At 42.1% G+C, this 13,484-nt stretch overlaps 1 protein-coding gene across 4 annotated transcripts in view; it reads right to left on the minus strand.

The window, feature by feature from the left end:
- Positions 1 to 13,484, minus strand: part of LOC109899223 (synaptotagmin-2) — a 54,767-nt gene that overhangs the window by 3,246 nt on the left and 38,037 nt on the right. For 2 of the 4 annotated variants that reach the window (XM_020494299.2, XM_031831538.1), the window contains exons 2-8: positions 9,653 to 9,883; positions 9,289 to 9,449; positions 5,266 to 5,388; positions 3,374 to 3,541; positions 1,593 to 1,760; positions 1,252 to 1,369; positions 131 to 264 (exon numbers count right to left, since the gene is read on the minus strand). In XM_020494299.2, coding sequence (XP_020349888.1) covers positions 131 to 264; positions 1,252 to 1,369; positions 1,593 to 1,760; positions 3,374 to 3,541; positions 5,266 to 5,388; positions 9,289 to 9,449; positions 9,653 to 9,854 — 1,074 coding nt within the window. In that variant the 5' untranslated portion in view covers positions 9,855 to 9,883. Of the gene's footprint in view, positions 1 to 130; positions 265 to 1,251; positions 1,370 to 1,592; positions 1,761 to 3,373; positions 3,542 to 5,265; positions 5,395 to 9,288; positions 9,450 to 9,652; positions 9,884 to 13,484 lie in introns of all 4 variants that reach the window. The other 2 variants (XM_020494293.2, XM_020494281.2) reach the window with 1 other exon arrangement.

The raw sequence follows: 13,484 nt of genomic DNA on the forward strand, positions 1-13,484 counted from the left end.
TTCCACTGAATCGTATTGATTTTCTTTCATCATTGAATTGCTGTAAGGCATAGTGAAAATGGAAATGCGCTTGTAGGCCTAGAGAGAAAAAAACAAGAGCAGACCACCAAAAATATGTAGTGTTCTGCACCTGCATCATGTCCATTGGGATCTCAAAGCTGAAGGACTCATTGTAGTACGGATTCAGTGTGTTCTTCTTCACTGTAGTCTTCTTCTTCTTCAGTTTCTTGCCTCCCTGCAGCAACGCGATCTTCACATAGGGATCTGCAAAGAAAGACCAACAGATATTCAATCTCTCATTTAATGTTTTAAATGCATCACTGCGGTAGAGTGAAAAAAAATGTAGTGTGATATGAGTTGCTTGCTAAATTAGAAAAATAATTCAGAGAGCTCATTAATGCAACATGTCTGCACAATGTCTGCAAATGTCTGCAAATAAATCAGAGATTCTGCATCAATGAGCTGTTTTAATTAATGGCAGATTGACATGCCTGATTAGTTGGAAATGATCTACTGTTATGTCCAGTGGTTTGCCCTACCAGACAGTCCACCCACAAGTTGTTTAAACAGCAGGGTTCTTTGATTTGTGACCAGGGCGGGACCCTTTCTGGAGCTTTATAGACTCCTTTCTTGAAGGTGCTATTAAGAACTTTACAAATATATATTATTTCATGAGATGGTTCTGAATAGCACCATACACATTTAACCTCTGTAACAGTTATCTACGAGTAATTGGTATATGATATGTATGATGATGAAGATATTCCGTTTTTAACATTGTTATGCTACTGTGTTGTAATATGGGGTTGATCATGCTTAATCACTCTCACCTGGGAGTTGTATCAACCTGACTCAACCATGTCAAATGATGAAGTTAGTCCAAAAATATAAACTCGCATATACTTGCAGACCCTTCTCACTGACGGTATCGGACTAGCCACCTCAACAGAACCCATGAACATAAACACAGACACAAGACAAGTAGAATAAAACAACAAAATCATAGGTACCACACAGTAAGTGAAATAATGCAACACAAAGAACAGGAATTCATAATTACCCAGAACCATCTAGTGAAGGACTGCTTCAACATTGTAAAGAACAATTTGGAAGGGGAGGGTTCTATATAGAGAATGGTTCTTTGAGAAGACATGGTTCTACATAGAACCATCACTCACTGCAAAGAACCTTTCAAGAACCCTTTAAGAATCTCAAGAGTAAACTGTACGTCCAGTGGAAGTCTTAACGTACCAGACAGTCCACCCACGTCCATCTTCTTGAGGTTCTTTGCCTCCAGGATACAGACAGTGAGTTTGCCAGCGGTGGGCACGTAACGAAGAGAGATACAGATGTCTCCCAGCTTCTCAGGCTGCATGGATATTAAGGACAGAGAGAGGGCAAGCACAGAGAGAGCAACGACACAGAGAGGGAAAGATAGACAAAAATGTATATTACAATTGTCAGAGCTTGGCTGTTGTTAATTCTGATGGGGCAACGCTTCCGTCCAACGATTAGCTTAGTTAGATAAAATCACAGAAAGATCAATCAATTATGACTAGCATAAATAGTTTCTGTTTCTTTTCAGATCATACCTCCTCTTTGTCTGCACTCTCCAGGTCCTTCCATTCTTCGATGGGCTGTCCCAGGTCAATGGTGTTCATGGGGATCCTCACCTCTCCAATGATGTCATGCTTGGAGAATCGGTCGTAGTCAAAGACTGACATCACCAGGGTTTTCCCACCGAGTTCATCATATGGTAACTGAGGAAGGAACACAACAACAACAACAACACCACAACACAACAACAACACAACTGGATTATTAAATCTGAATGTAACCACATATCCCTACTGTATACTATTTGAATTGTTAATACTGTGTATCTGTGCTATTGATTTCTTTTTTTTTTATGAAATAAACATCTTATTTTGTGCCATGGGCTGCTGGCAAGATATTGATTACTGAGACATCAGTAATACGGCACAATGTCAGCTAACATACAGAGTTTTACAACACAGAATAGGAAAGGCAGAAAATGGGTTAGGCTGAATTCTAATGTGTAGCTTGGTTTTTACTCAGGAAACATCTAAGGAGAGATTTGTTCAGCTCTAATGCAACTAAAGCATAATTAGAGTATCTAATATGGGTTCTATTGATTCACTCCAGCCCTTGCAGACCTGGGGCTGTATTGTAATAAACCTTACACAATGGTAAATCAACAAAAACATTCACCATGTCATTGGATTTAGGTTAACAGTTTTGCTGACAAAAAGACAACAACGCTGATTCAACCAGTGTTTTCCCAGATACTAAGCTCCCGTAAATTGTATTGTATATGTGAGGAACGTTCTCCATAAGCAAGAGATAGCCTAGGCCTACTGTTGATGTTACGGTGTTATAGGACTGAATATCTTGAATATGTTTGGAGGAGCGGGTCTTTGATAACTGGACAAGAGTTTCTCTTTGGAAATGGGGATGGATACAAGCCGAATGGAGTACGCATTGCAGGGTAGGCCTATGTGAATTCTGAATAATACAAAATATGAAGGCAAAATTCTCACAGGTAGACCATTTAAAAAAACATCTTATGGATAGGATATTTGGCAAATGCATGGCCAGGATAAGGAAGACATTTCTGTTGAATCAGCTTTTGTTATGGTAAGGGCTTGTTTTTCAATCAAATGAAACGTACCTCAGATATTGCCACCACTCCCACCTCAGCACTAGCGAGCTCACATAAGACAGGTAAATTACCAATCCTGGCTTACGGGTTGGAAAATAGCAGAGTGCTGGCTTTAGCAGGTTCAAATTGCCAACGAGTGTATAATACACTAAAGCAGGTCTAGGAGCTAGAAGCTAGACATTCCATTTTCCTGTGGTGAAGGGTCTCATGACAAATATAAATAAAAAAATACATTCTAAAGGCATGCATCTGATTTCATATACTGTAAATTCTCCAAACTGTTCATTGATGGTCCCTACTCTAGGGACAGTGCTTCCACATTGACACAGAGGCTTATACAGTCTCCGTGGACCTTATTGAGTAGTACAGGAAGCTGCAGTTAGTACACAGGCAAGAGGGTATATAGCAGGCAGGCAAGCATGGCAAGCCAGCACTGCTCTACACTATGACGTGAACACAACAAGAACACATAATGAAAAATAAATGTAGGCAACAACCACAAAGTCTTATACCATGTCGCATCATAGGTCTGATTTTTTTACAACACCAAAACTGTTAAGTTAGATTTAGTTTGAGACTCCGCTGTACTAGCCTGACACAATATTTTTGGCAGGATGATTGATGCCTTTTATATTCCAACTATCTTCTGTGCAAGTGCAGTCCTGGTATAGAAACTGTGTTATGACTTACCTTGAAAACAAATGACTCATTAAAGACCGGGTTCAGGTTTTTCTTTTGAACCTTGGTGTCAAACTTCTTCTTCTTGTCTGGGAGGACAAAGACCTTGACGTACGGGTCAGAGGTACCTCCGCTGTCCATGGAGATAAGATCAGCAGCTTGGAGGATTCCCACTGTGAGCTGTGAGGGGAGGGGAGGTGAGGGGAGGTGAGGGGAGGGGAGGGGGTTAGAGTGTTCAGGGGTCAAAGACAGCATTGAGGCAAACCAAACATATTAGGTGAGAAAACAACATACATTAATGTATTCATGTGTGCTTCCTGTCACTGCTGCAGACAAATGCTGCAGCCTTGTTACATAAGCTTGTGGCCTGTTGGCTGACAACCTAAAGCTGCAGCAATAATTATCACAGCCCTTTTACATGACCAAGATTAGATACAAGATATCCACACTAGAGCTGTCAAATATATTTGCTGCCATGTCATCAGAAAGTCACAGAATATCATGTTACAGTAGTTTTGCATATCTGAAAAAGAGGAACTTGTGCCAAGTATCATTGTGCTCTGAATGATGGAGAGATTCATTATTTTTAAGGTACAGAAATGCATTCAGTTAGAAAGAAAGCACCTGCTTTAATGTACATTTTCATCTCAAGCCCTGATCCTACATCAGTGATTCCAAGCCCTGATCCTGCGTCAGTGATTCCAAGCCCGGATCCTGCGTCAGTGATTCCAAGCCCGGATCCTGCGTCAGTGACTCCAAGCCCTGATCCTGGGTCCGTATCTCATGAGGGACTTCCTTATTTCAGAATGACTCTGCATTTCCACTCGTCTTGGACTTATGTCACACTGCCAAAATCCTGCATGGCATTGCACACTCACTGTAACACTGACTCTACCCATTAATTTACAACAATAGTGAATATACTAGAGAAACCCTCTCATTCCCAGAACCCCCGATCTGGATTCACTGCTCTCTTGAATATTTTTATTCATCAACCCTAAGTCCAGCAGTTGTCAGCTGTCCCTCCCCAAACTGTCGCTGCACAATTCTGCTGATGTTTTTACAGAGCTGTTGATAAAAGATGCTTGTTTTTTCAAGGTCCTTTAGGGGTTGTAGGCATGCTATGTGGAGTTTGTATTCAACAATGCCAAATCTGAGCTGTAGCTCAGTAAAAACACACGGATTCCTAGATGGATGACTCACCACCAGGTTCTTCAGGTCCACCAGTCTACTCTCTGGATATCCATACATCTGTTATTTAGACTAGTGTAACTATGCCTTTCATTTCTAGAAGAAGATAGGGCTGGGCAGGAGTAATCCAGTATCGGAGTACTCGAACGGACGTCAAAACTCAATCTTTAACCACAGATCACCTTTTTTACATATACTAGGCATATGTAGCAGCAGCAATCTCGCGTCACATCTTTTGCCGCTGCAAAGCACCGCCGTCACCACACCAAAGCCACGCAGGTAACACAGCTCATTATGGTTTCAATGAATGATTCAAATGACTTTTTTTTGTGGACTGAATAAGTAATGGAGCAATTTAATTTCAGTTTATATTTAATAACTCAACTTACTTTTAGTAGTCCTTTTGATTCCTAACATAAGGCTTTCACAAGCAAGGGCCACTGCTGAGGTTACTGCCTTTTTGAGATTGTGTTTCCCACAATATAATATAACTAGTTGATATTACGGTTTCAATAAATTAATCTTAAAATGTCACTAGTGTTTTTATTGTCTGACTATATGGGTCAATTTAGTTATTAGGATTTGTTATCTGTAATGGTTATGATAAATTAGACATTGTTGCACACTGTTGGCATATTGATAAATGTGCACACATAATGTTTTGTGTTCTAAAAATGGTAGGTTTTTTTATAGTAAAAATATCAGCTACTGACCTTACTGTCTTGGAAGTCATAGTCCAGCGAGTACTGCAGCTTGCCAAGTTTCTCCTCTTCCTTCTCTTCCTCCTCTTTCTCCTCCTCCGTGAGGCCTGTCTCACCTTCATCATCATCATCGTCCTGTTTCTGCAGTGGTAGAACACAGGACACAGGGATCAGAGTTGCGGGGTCAGGGGTTATGTGTAGGAGGCAGATGGAGGGTGCTCCACTCACCACAGACAGCATGCCACAGACAGACAGTGGACGTTCAGAGGCTTGTGTTGTGTTGCATTGCGTTGCGCTGCGTACTGTAGCACCAGGGTTTGTTGCGTTGCCTTGCCTTGCATTGCGTAGCACCACGGTTTGTTGCGTTGCCTTGCGTTGCCTTGCTCCCGCTTACCTGCTTCTCACCTGGTGGCATAGTGGAATACCATCCTGTCCCTAATGCAACCAGGAACTCAGGAATGATGTTTTCTAGCTAATGACTTGAATTCAAAATGTCCTTTGGTGACACAATTGTTTTACCCTGTCTTTTACATCTTACCCAATATTCCCAAGGAACTAGTTAACTGATCCTTCAAAAGCAGGGCCTGTATAATCTTACTTGCTTCCTTTTTATTCCATGAATGTGTCACCAAGGAATGTTCCTCTCAAGTCAGGTCACCATTTTTCCCAGCCAAATGGTAGCTACAGTATTAAAGGGCATAGCCAGCTATTTGCAGTATTTCAGTTAGATAACCCCTGTTTCTGACATGTTCAAGTTTCCGTGACTATTTCATCTGCAAACCTGTTCTTTATTTTTAAATTCTCGTTTTCACTCTTCATTGAGTGACAAAGTCATTGGGGTACAGATGAAAAATATTGATTGATTGGTCATGCGGTTAGCATTGTCGTCATCATGTCCCACAAACAACCAACCATGCCCTTTTTCACATGCATATATTAATAGTGTTATTTGTGGGTTGCGTTTAAACTGTGCCCAATACGTTTCATATTGGGGTGAGTTTGGCATCACAATGTCACATAATGGGCGATACGTTATTTAAATATTTATTTAGTTTTCTCTCAGGGTTTTATGGAGTAGACCATAGTGTTCTCATTTCAATTCTCAAAACATAATTACAAAACATGATAGAAAAGCAAAGAAGCTACGATTTTCATTCCATGAAACCCCCCCCCCCCTCCTCATCATCATCATCATCATCATCATCATCATCTGCCCATGGGCCAGAGAGCATCACCGCGATCCTTCCACCTACCGTAGATCAGGGGTCCATCACAGTCAAGAAACACGATGCACACATAAGAGACAAAGTGAAGAGGAGGAGAACAGAGAGAGGAAGAGGTTTGAACTTACGACACACCAGAAAACAAACACCACCACCGGCAACACTGGGACGATGAAAAATGACACAGTGATTGTCTGTTTGTAAAAAAAATAAAAATGTAAACGTCCTTCTTCCAGGACCATCTTTCACCATGTGGAGACAATTCATTGTTTTAATAACTGTTACTGTTGAATGGGGCCCTGTTAATGATATTGGACACATTCAGCCTGGAATTAAGCAGGAGCACTTTTCACAGTCCTCCCCTGTTTATTCTGCTTAGTCTGAGATATGGCTCCTCTGATCCATGAGTATCGTGTCTATTATCCTTAAGCACGGAGGGCAGCTTACCCTAGCACTCATCCGTTAATTGGAAAGCCACAAAAGACAGGGCTTCATTACCTTCTCTACCCATTACCCAAACCATCCCTGGTCCTTTTCCCATTACCCAAACCATCCCTGATCCCTTTCCCATTATCCAAACCATCCCTGGTCCTTTTCCCATTACCCAAACCATCCCTGGTCCTTTTCCCATTACCCAAACCATCCCTGGTCCTTTTCCCATTACCCAAACCATCCCTGATCCCTTTCCCATTATCCAAACCATCCCTGGTCCTTTTCCCATTACCCAAACCATCCCTGGTCCTTTTCCCATTACCTAAACCATCCCTGGTCCTTTTCCCATTACCCAAACAATCCCTGGTCCTTTTCCCATTACCCAAACCATCTCTGGTCCTTTTCCCATACCCAAACCATCCCTGGTCCTTTTCCCATTACCCAAACCATCCCTGGTCCTTTTCCCATACCCAAACCATCCCTGGTCCTTTTCCCAATACCTAAACCATCCCTGGTCCTTTTCCCATTACCTAAACCATCCCTGGTCCTTTTCCCATTACCCAAACCATCCCTGGTCCTTTCCCCATTACCCAAACCATCCCTGGTCCTTTCCCCATTACCCAAACCATCCCTGGTCCTTTTCCCATACAAAACCATCCCTGGTCCTTTTCCCAATACCTAAACCATCCCTGGTCCTTTTCCCATAACAAATGTGTAATTTTCACTGCATGTCACAATGAAGTACAGCACACATTTTAAAACAACAACAACAACAACCACATCAAGAGAACAGAGAGGATAGGAGGTTATCGACATGTCTCCCTAAGTCTGGTCTAAGTGCTGCCAATGAAAGGTCAAAGGTTGTTACTGATACACCAAGGGATGCATAAAGAGCATGTGTTGTTGGTCAAATCTATATACAGATGTCAGATCTTAATTTGATCACTCTCTTGCTGCTGAGAATTGTCCTGCACCGCAGGAAATGCAGAGTATCTTCGTGATTGACATAAATTCACAGAAAACCCACACTAACACATGGTTATATTAACAGTATTGCACTCTTGATGTAGCCTACTTTTGGCCAGCTAATAGTCCAACCACTGATCAAGCAACATTATGGAATAAAAATTCAAATTCTGTTGCTGCAATTACGGTATATACATACAAAAGTATGTGGACATCCCTTCAAATGATTGGATTTGGCTATTTCAGCTACACCCGTTGCTTACAGGTGTTTATAATCCAGCACCAAGTCTTGGTCCAAAAGGCTCCTTAACAGCTTCTACCGATAAGCCATAAGACTGCTGAACAGTCAATCAAATTGACTATTTGCATTGACCCCCCCCCCCCTACTTCGTTTTTACACTGCTGTTACTCGCTATTTATTGTCTATGCATTGTCACTTTACCCCTACCTACATGTACAAATGACCTCGACTAACCTGTACCACCACCCATTGACTCGGTATCAGTACCCCCTGTATATAGCCTCATTATTATTATTTTATTGTCTAACTTTTAAACTTTTTTATGTTTTCCTTTAGTTTATTTAGTAACTCTATTTTCTTAAAACTGCATTGTTGGTTAAGGGCTTGTAACTGAGCATTTAACGATAAGGTTTGCACCTGGTGTAGTCGGCTCATGTGACAAACACAATCTTATTTGAATTTGATTTAATTTGATGAATCACGCTTTACCATCTGGCAGTCCAACGGACGCATCTGGGTTTGGCAGATTCCAGGAGAACGCTACCTGCCTGAATGCATAGTGTCAACTGCAAAGTTTTGTGGAGGACGAATAATGGTTTGGGGCTGTTGTTCATGGTTCAAGCTAGGCACCTTAGTTCCAGTGAAGTGAAATCTTAACGCTACAGCATACAATCCCATTTTAGACGAGTCTGTTCTTCCAACTTTGTGGCAATAGTTTGGGGAAGGCCCTTTCCTGTTTCAGCGTGACAATGCCAAAGCAGGTGTCCACATACTTTTGGTCAGGTAGTGTATTTTACTGTGGTCAAATTAAGATCTTGCATCTTTACATATTTACCAAAATTTTCCCAAGTTCCTCAAGCAAAACAAATTGTTGCACAGTAAATAAATCAGGCAACCTTGTTGTTATGGAGGAATGGAGTCTGTGGCTTAGTAGGCTAATAATTATAGACGCCATCTGTCAGCTATCCTAGTCCTGTATGTCTACGTTCATCATCTAAAAATAAATAACTTAACCTACTGATATTCATGTGAGTTTTGTGTTCATATTCATATGAGTTTTATGAGTTTTGTGTTCACATGAAATGCGTATCCTGAGTGTGATATATGTTATGTCTGTCGGAGCTGCATGTACTCTGCAAACTGAGTTTAAATGTGGAGCCCGAAGCACCATACCTCGTCTCCTTTCATGTTCTTCATGTTGAGGCCATCTTTGCCCTTCTTGCCCTTCTTGTTCTTCTTCTTCTTACAGCAGCACTTCTTGATGATGCAGAAGCAGCAGGTGAGGATGAGGAGGGCGGCCACCACAGCGATAGCTATGATGGCCCAGGAGGGCACTGCAACACACACAGGGAAATTATGAGGAAAAGAACACTACTATGTAAATACCTCAATATGGGTAGGAGTCTTATGAGATCACTCCTATGAGATCATTCAGATTTAAGATTCTATGTTCCAATATTGTTCCAATCATAGTACATGAGTTATGAGTGAGGGTTGGGAAAAAATTAAGTATTTTGGTTAATCAGGGAAGACGTACATGGGATCTTATCGATCTCGTTCATGAACTTGCTCTTGATCTCTTCGAACATGTCGTTCTTGGAAACTGTGCCGTTGCCTGGGGGTTCAGCCATGGTGGTGGCGATGGCGACGGCTGGGGCTGCGGTCATAGTGGCGCCGGTGCCCGTGGGCTCTGGACCCACCATGGCCTCAGGCTTATTCTTGAACAGGTTCCACTTCATCCTCAATGACTAGGCCACACACACAGTCCCTGGGGCAAGTCACAGACACACAAAGAGATGGTCAGTTGCCATCACCAGCAGCACAGGCAATGAAGTGTGTAAACCTTTGGTATAACACACAAACACACACACACACACATCAAAAAGACAAGTATTTCATCACTCATTACCTGTTGACATACATGTATCACTATCATGGCAATGTTTAGGGAATTAAAAACAGGCATCTGTTAGAGATTTACTTCAGCAGTTAGATTAGTCCTCTCTGGCACTCCACTCCAATAGAAACAATTTAGTAGCTGAGTATTGGTTTTCTCCACACAAAGTAACAAAATGGAGGATCTACAATTATACCATGTGACCCAACTCAATGCCTTAGCAATGTGCCAGACAGTGGAGCAGCACAGTGACAAGGCTGGAGTGGTTTGTAGGGAAATGGCCTCCTTGACATTAGTCCACATCACAGACCCTGAGGATAAAAATGCCAGCCGGTAGTCCTGCATCCTTAATGTACTATAAACTCCTAAATGGATTTAACTCAGGGATAAAACGGCTAATCTCATTTGTTTGAGGAATGAGACACAGTATCTTAATATTACATCAATGTCAATGGAGTAAAATTCTGTCAAATGAGCCCTCAGTCCCTTGTGAAAGCCGATATTCAACATTACAGCATTACATCACGGTCCGTTAGGGATTAAATAAAAATGAATGGTTGGAGTTAACACATCTTCTACTTGAGGTGGAAAACGTGCCAAATAAATACTACGGCTCCCTTTCCAAAATTTGTTCCAAAGAGGACTATTTTCCATTTATGATGCGGGATCTGCTCTCTCTGAAGGAATGGCAAAGACTAAGGTGATTATAATATATCAATTATAATATGCTATGTATTCTGTCCTTGAGTTGCGTTCCCATGCAAAACTAGACAGATAGCTAACAACTAAGTCTTCAATAAAACTCCCAAGGCATGACTTTTCTTGAATGAATATATTGAAAACGTTTATGTTGTGAAACTGCAAAATACAGAAAAGAATATACTTTAGTATTCAATTCACACCGACATACTGTAGCTGTACATTAAACATTTGAAGTTGCATAAATACAAAGCACGTGCTAAGGTACCATGCATGATGCCAAACCATATAGCTAATTGTTACTCATATGGTAATTGGCTCCTTTCATTACTCTAATGTACAACCATTTATGTAGAATAACAAAGCATATTACACTAGGAACAGTAACAAAACTACAGTATTGTATATTTTACAATTCGTTTGCATGACGCACGAGCAAAGTAATACAGCTAACGACATACATTTAAAGGCATTGCAATTTGTGAGTAAATGCAACCAATATTGATATGTAAGCAACTCTATCAATAACAAGATTATCATCATTAGCTAAATGCTTGAATCGAACTTACAAACAAATATTTCCAAGGCTGAAGCGTGACAAGAAATAACCGAAAGACCTGAACCGTAGCGTTGTTTGTAGCTGCTTCTTTGCGTGCAAAACTAATTCTGTACTTCCTGTTTGCGTCGTCTTTCTAAGTACCAGAAAGCGCCACTAGGGGGCAAATAACACCATTGAACACAATGAAAATCCAATTTAACCAGGGTCGGTTGATACTGACACTAAGGGTCTCGCATTGATTATTGCCATAACTTCAGACATAAGAGTGCTCAAGACCTCATGTGTGAGACGAGTGGAGCCCGTCTGAAACAGCATAGCATCAAGAATACGTCTGGCAACCCCAATGAGTCTCTCCCAAGAACCACCCATATGAGACGAGTGTGGAGGATTAAATATCCAAGTACATCCCTTATCTGAGAGGTATTTAGTCAGTTCTGAGTCATTTGTGTCGATACCCAGTTCCCTGCAGGCACCTATGAAGTTTGTATCTCGATCAGACCGTAGCACTTTTGCTGGACCACAGATAGCGAAAAAACGCCTCAGCGCGTTGATGAAGCTGGATGTGGACATGGATTCGATAAGCTCGATATGGACTGCTCTAGTAGACATACATGTAAAGAGCACCGCCCAGCGCTTGGAGTCTGCACTACCACCTCTAGTGCGACGAGTTATGACATTCCATGGTCCAAACACATCAAGTCCAACGCTGGTGAATGGTGGTTCAGATGTGAGTCTGTCTGCAGGCAAGTCAGCCATTTTTTGGTCAACTAACCTCCCTCTAACCTTGCGGCAGGTGACACACTTGTGAATGATACCAGAGACCAGACGTTTGCTCCCAATAATCCAGAAGCCTGCTGCTCGAATAGCTCCATCTGAAAAATGACGGCCTTGGTGAGCCACTTGCTCGTGATAATGTCTTACCAGCAGAGTGGCAACATGATGTGTCCGTGGGTTGATGAGAGGATGTTTTTCGTCTTGTAACATGTCGGCGGAGGATAAGCGGCCTCCCACCCTCAGCAACCCATCCTCATCAATCACTGGGTTCAGCTTTTTGAGTGTACTTTGCTTTGGGAACTCTTTTCCTTTTTCAATGCATTTGAATTCCTCTCTGAAGGCTTCATGTTGCACACAGTGAATGATTGCTGTTTTGGCTTGTGACAACTCACTTGTACCGCATGGTTTATTACAGTCATGCCAGCCTCTGCAGCTGGTGTTGTCTGCACCTTCATGGAAGGATCTTGCAACATGAATGAGTCGTGCTGTGGCTCGATTGAGAGTTTTCCAGCTTGAGAACCTCTCAAAGCGATGAGAGCCGAGTTGAGCTCCAGAAACTTTAGAGGCAAAGACAGTGACGTCTGGTCGAATCTCTGCATCTGTGTGAGGCTCTGCAAGGTCAAAATTGATGTTCTCAGGCTTACTCGAGTTTGTTTGGTTCAGGAACTGTGGACCTGAGAACCAACTAGTGTGTTTTAAGAGCGCAGCAAGTATGGGCCTGGTTGCATGGTCTGCTGGATTGCTGTCAGTGTTTATATAGCACCACTGATCTGGATGGGTAGACTTCCTGATGCGAGTTATCCTATTGGCAACATAAACATAGAATCTTTTGGTGACATTGTGGATGTAACCGAGAACTATCTTACTGTCTGTGTAGAACTTGGCTGCATGTATATCAATGTCAATTTCGTCTTTGATCAGTTCATACATCTCAACAGCTAGCAAAGCCGCACACAGTTCTAGGCGTGGGATAGTGTGGGCCGGACGAGGGGCCCATTTTGATTTCCCCATGACAAATCCAACATGGCATTGATCTTCCGAGTCAATAACTCTCAGGTAGGCTACCGCTCCTATGGCTACTGTAGAGGCATCCGAGAAGATGTGTAGCTCTCTTCTTTGAGTGGTAGACAAGGAGACTGGGATGTAGGTCCGCTGAATATTCATATGTTCCAACTCCATCAAAGATTCCTTCCACATTTTCCATTCCTCTTCTTTTTCTGTGGGAAGAGGGGCATCCCACTCACTCTGATCAGAAGAGAGTTCTCTGATTAAGGCTTTACCTTGCATTGTTATTGGAGCCACGAACCCAAGGGGGTCATAAAGACTATTCACTGTGGACAGGATGCCTCTCCGCGTAAAAGGCTTCTCATTGTGGGACACCTGGAATGAGAAGCTGTCTGTTTCCAGGTTCCAGGAAAGTCCCAGACTCCGTTGAAAGGG

The sequence above is a fragment of the Oncorhynchus kisutch genome, linkage group LG1 (assembly GCF_002021735.2).
Source record: "Oncorhynchus kisutch isolate 150728-3 linkage group LG1, Okis_V2, whole genome shotgun sequence".
Classification (NCBI taxonomy): Eukaryota; Metazoa; Chordata; class Actinopteri; order Salmoniformes; family Salmonidae; genus Oncorhynchus; species Oncorhynchus kisutch.